The 5,374-nt window shown below is 41.6% G+C and overlaps 2 protein-coding genes across 2 annotated transcripts; one reads left to right on the forward strand and one right to left on the reverse strand.

Annotated features, from left to right (window-relative positions):
• Window positions 1-379: 379 nt before the first annotated feature.
• LOC134208975 (uncharacterized) lies at window positions 380-1,498 on the reverse strand. Its single transcript, XM_062684948.1, has one exon. It carries the CDS (start codon window positions 1,496-1,498, stop codon window positions 380-382), a length of 1,119 nt encoding a protein of 372 aa, XP_062540932.1.
• A 1,310-nt stretch (window positions 1,499-2,808) lies between these two features.
• On the forward strand, window positions 2,809-4,692 carry LOC134208976 (uncharacterized). The gene is made up of 2 exons (XM_062684949.1): window positions 2,809-3,992; window positions 4,107-4,692. Exons 1-2 carry the CDS (start codon window positions 2,809-2,811, stop codon window positions 4,690-4,692), a joined length of 1,770 nt encoding a protein of 589 aa, XP_062540933.1.
• The last annotated feature ends 682 nt before the right edge of the window (window positions 4,693-5,374 follow it).

Consider the following 5,374-nt stretch of genomic DNA (forward strand, 5'->3'; position numbering starts at 1 on the left):
CTTTCTCAGTCTAATTTAATTAAGACGGCTAGTTTGGCATAGCCCGACGTTTCGGTCCCGTGTATAGGACCTTTTATAACATGGAAACATTAACATGAACATTTGTTTAAACATACGCTGTCGGCCGACTCTCGTTACATACGGAATGAATGTCTTAACTGGGTAGTTGGAGCTTCTTGTAGTTGCCTAATATTACATTTTTAAAATTGACGATCATCAGAACATTACTTAGCATTATACAAACATGTGAAGAAACTTACATTAAACATTTAATACTAAAATTAATTATGAGACAATATTCACTGCACATAGACACAACGTATACACAACTTGACGGTACTGAAAATTTGAAAATTGAAGACAGATGGAGTTATATCCATCATGGCGATTGCTGGGTTTGGTCGATGGCATCAGTGGTAGTATTACGGGTAGTATGGCGGGATTGTTTTCTACACATAAGTGTTGTCTTCACTGTGTGTAGAATACCAGCGTATGTGGTGTTGAGGTTGTCAACGTCTGTACGATAATTTACCGTTTGTGGCGTGTTTTGGATGTGGCACATCTCTAACACTGGCAAGGCAGTTGGTCGTAATGTGCGAACAACTGTTTTGGTGCCTTCTAGATCAAACGTGTGTTCTGTGTCTATCATGTGTTGTACAAGGGCTGTGTTTGCTTGTATTACATCAAGATTGAGTGTGTTCGTTTGTGTCTCTATTAGTTTGTTTACATTTGACCTATGCCCACTCAGCCTCTTTTTTAATTGATTCGTGGTCATGCCTATATACACATTATCGCAGTCTATGCATGGTATGCTGTATATTACGTTATGCTGGTCTAACGGCGAAACCGGGTCTTTTACCGACTTTAAGAGTGTTTTGATGTTCTGTGTTGTTCTCGTTGCTATTTTTATGAGTGGAAAATCTCTTCTAAGGATGGCTATAATCGATGGTGTTAGAATTTGGATATTGGGTATTGATCTGTATGTTAATGTTGAGGGTGCATTGTGTGCTGGAGATTCACGGATCGGGTGGATCGGCGGTGTTGTTGTTTGGATTGTCGATGACGGTGCTGTGGCTGGTGGTGGTACTTGCAGTGGTGGCGGTTGGTCTTGAGGTTCAGTTGGTGTTGGCGCTGGCAGTGGTGGTGATGATGTTGGCAGTGGGTGGTGACCATGATGTTGTTGTCCTGTGATGAGTTCTGTTTTGATTCTGTTCATCAGTCTGTTGATTAGTGCGGATGGGTAGTCGTTGCGTCGTAGGTTTTGGAAAATCACATGCTTCTGTTGTTCTATAGGTGTATCGGTTGTTAGTTGCATTACTCGTTTGATGAAATTGGAAGCAACATTCAATTTCATGTTGGTCGGATGGAAGGAGTTGTAGTTGAGCAAGCGTCCAGATGATATTGGTTTCGAATACCAAACAGTTCGGAGGGTGTGATCTTCTTTGCGGATGATTAGTGTGTCGAGGAACGGAAGTTTTCCGTCTTTTTCGATTTCCATCGTGAACTGTAGGTGTTGGTTGAATTGGTTGAAGATATTCAAAGTATGTTCTACTAGTGGTTTTGGTAGAACGAGGAATAAATCGTCTACGTATTTCTTCAACACCGGAATTGTGAAGTTCAGTTTGTGATCACCGTATCTAGCAAGTCCTCCATAACGTAGTCGGCTAGAATAGGTGACAGTGGACTTCCATGGCAGTCCCAAAAGTCTGTTGATAGTACTTGTCTCTAAACATGAAGTAGCTGTTATTTAGACATAGCTCAACCATTTCCAAAAAACAGATCTAGGTTTATATCTGTTCCTTTTGATGTCTGTCCATCGGAAGATTATGTTGCGTATCACAAGCTCCTTCGGTATGTTAGTGAATCGGGCTATGCCAAACTAGCCGTCTTAATTAAATTAGACTGAGAAAGCCAACGTCAAAATATCCATTCTACCAGTCGCAATCTCCTACAATCATCAAGATGGCTGATATACACGGTAGTTTCTTCAATCAAATTGAATACCATTTCGGACATGACACTGCACAGCATTTCAAAAGCTATGCCACCAACAATTCCAAACTGTGCAATATGACAGTGAGAAAAGAATTCCTCCTCGAGTGTCGGAGGAAAGGGGTGTTCCCAGCGCATATCATCAACACGGTAAGATGCATCTACCCGCTTCTAGAAGAAGGTAGTCCATATATATCCAAACTTGAAAAGATCATCGCTAGGTTCAAGAAAGCCCTGCTAAATGTCGAAATACAACACACTTTCTATAAAATCAAATCGATAACAAATAGCATGAACCACACTAAGCAATACATTGAGGCCAACTCCAACCCGACAATATCCATGCAATTTCTTGACACACAACGTAAATCGCACACCACCCAGAAAGCTCATGGTGAGCGAAGTACCAGGAAAAAACTCGATCGTCTTCTCTCTATAACGCTACAACCCTCCTTACAAATCCCATCGCTCAATGAGAAGGCGCTGCTTAATGCCACCGAAGTAGGAATACCTAGGGAGATGGAAACACTGCTCAGCATGGGACCCAAATTTGCACTACCGTTGACAATACCAAAACCAAACATCGTATACCACCTTATCGCAGATATAGAATCTATCCTACGCACAAATCCCGATAAAACGATACAAGATCGGAACCGATGTCTCGTAGCCACCAGGCTTCAAAACTACTTGGTTCGACCACAACATCAAACAAACGCAATAAATCAATTCTGCGAAAATGCATCACGAATCACCAAAAAATTCCTTGCGGAACATCCAGATCTCTGTGTTCTTGAATCGGACAAAGGGAAAAGAATGGTGATTATGAAGATACAGGACTACGATAACAAGATGCTCGATCTTCTCAACGATCCTACATACAAAATACTGCGCAAGGACCCCACATCCACTATTCAGAAGCTAACGAACAACATGGCTAAACGACTAGCCGATCTCAAACTGATTGATCGACACACCCTTCACAAGCTACAAACACACACATCTACATGCCCCCGGATATATGGACAACCAAAAGCCCACAAACCAAATCTCCCCCTACGTCCCGTTGTACCGAACATCACGGCTCCGACATACCAACTATCGAAATTCATCGCCAACATACTCCAAACCACCTTTACGAGTCAACACAATATCAAGGACAGCTTTAACTTCGTAGAGGAAATCACCACAATCACTATCCCGCCCGAGCATGTCCTAGTATCCTTCGATGTAGTGTCTCTATTCACTAACATACCGAAGGAGCTTGTGATACGCAACATAATCTTCCGATGGACAGACATCAAAAAGGGAACTGATATAAATCTAGATGTGTTCTTGGAAATGGTTGAACTATGTCTAAATAACAGCTACTTCATGTTTAGAGACAAGTACTATCAACAGACTTTTGGGACTGTCATGAGGATAGCCGACTACGTTATGGAGGACTTGCTAGATACGGTGATCACAAAACTGAACTTCACAATTCCGGTGTTGAAGAAATACGTAGACGATTTATTCCTCGTTCTACCAAAACCACTAGTAGAACATACTTTGAATATCTTCAACCAATTCAACCAACACCTACAGTTCACGATGGAAATCGAAAAAAGCGGAAAACTTCCGTTCCTCGACACACTAATCATCCGCAAAGAAGATCACACCCTCCGAACTGTTTGGTATTCGAAACCAATATCATCTGGACGCTTGCTCAACTACAACTCCTTCCATCCGACCAACATGAAATTGAATGTTGCTTCCAATTTCATCAAACGAGTAATGCAACTAACAACCGATACACCTATAGAACAACAGAAGCATGTGATTTTCCAAAACCTACGACGCAACGACTACCCATCCGCACTAATCAACAGACTGATGAACAGAATCAAAACAGAACTCATCACAGGACAACAACATCATGGTCACCACCCACTGCCAACATCATCACCACCACTGCCAGCGCCAACACCAACTGAACCTCAAGACCAACCGCCACCACTGCAAGTACCACCACCAGCCACAGCACCGTCATCGACAATCCAAACAACAACACCGCCGATCCACCCGATCCGTGAATCTCCAGCACATAAATAACCCTCAACATTAACATACAGATCAATACCCAACATCCAAATTCTAACACCATCGATTATAGCCATCCTTAGAAGAGATTTTCCACTCATAAAAATAGCAACGAGAACAACACAGAACATCAAAACACTCTTAAAGTCGGTAAAAGACCCGGTTTCGCCGTTAGACCAGCATAACGTAATATACAGCATACCATGCATAGACTGCGATAATGTGTATATAGGCATGACCACGAATCAATTAAAAAAGAGGCTGAGTGGGCATAGGTCAAATGTAAACAAACTAATAGAGACACAAACGAACACACTCAATCTTGATGTAATACAAGCAAACACAGCCCTTGTACAACACATGATAGACACAGAACACACGTTTGATCTAGAAGGCACCAAAACAGTTGTTCGCACATTACGACCAACTGCCTTGCCAGTGTTAGAGATGTGCCACATCCAAAACACGCCACATACGGTAAATTATCGTACAGACGTTGACAACCTCAACACCACATACGCTGGTATTCTACACACAGTGAAGACAACACTTATGTGTAGAAAACAATCCCGCCATACTACCCGTAATACTATCACTGATACCATCGGCCAAACCTAACAATCGCCATGATGGATATAACTCCATCTGTCTTCAATTTTTAAACCTACCGTTTAGTACCGTCAAGTTGTGTATGCGTTGTGTCTATGTGCAGTGAATATTGTCTTCTAACTAATTTTTAATATCAAATTAAACATGTAAGTTTCTTCACAAGTTCGTCTAAGTAACGTTCTGATGATCGTCAATTTTAATGTAATATTAGGCAACTACAAGAAGCTCCAACTACCCAGTTAAGACATTCATTCCGTATGTAACGAGAGTCGGCCGACAGCGTATGTTTAAACAAATGTTCATGTTAATGTTTCCATGTTATAAAATGTTAAATGTTTCTAGTTATCCCTTGAAAAAGGTCCAATACACGGGACCGAAACGTCGGGCTATGCCAAACTAGCCGTCTTAATTAAATTAGACTGAGAAAGCCAACGTCAAAATATCCATTCTACCAGTCGCAATCTCCTACAGTTATCGGCAGATAGTTGGGACTGTGTAGTAGAAAGTGCAGTGAAAGAAGATTTGGAACAGGCTGAGGGCAAGTGACTTGTTCCGATAGTTGGAAACTGCCTTACATCGCTAACCATCATTATTGTTTTATAGTGATGCCTATTCTACAATCCTGCATGTATAAATCACGAATGGAGTAGAGAGATCGGGTGATTGCGATAAGATCGGTAAGAGGAGTGAT

This window comes from Armigeres subalbatus, chromosome 2 (assembly GCF_024139115.2).
Source record: "Armigeres subalbatus isolate Guangzhou_Male chromosome 2, GZ_Asu_2, whole genome shotgun sequence".
NCBI classification, from domain to species: domain Eukaryota; kingdom Metazoa; phylum Arthropoda; class Insecta; order Diptera; family Culicidae; genus Armigeres; species Armigeres subalbatus.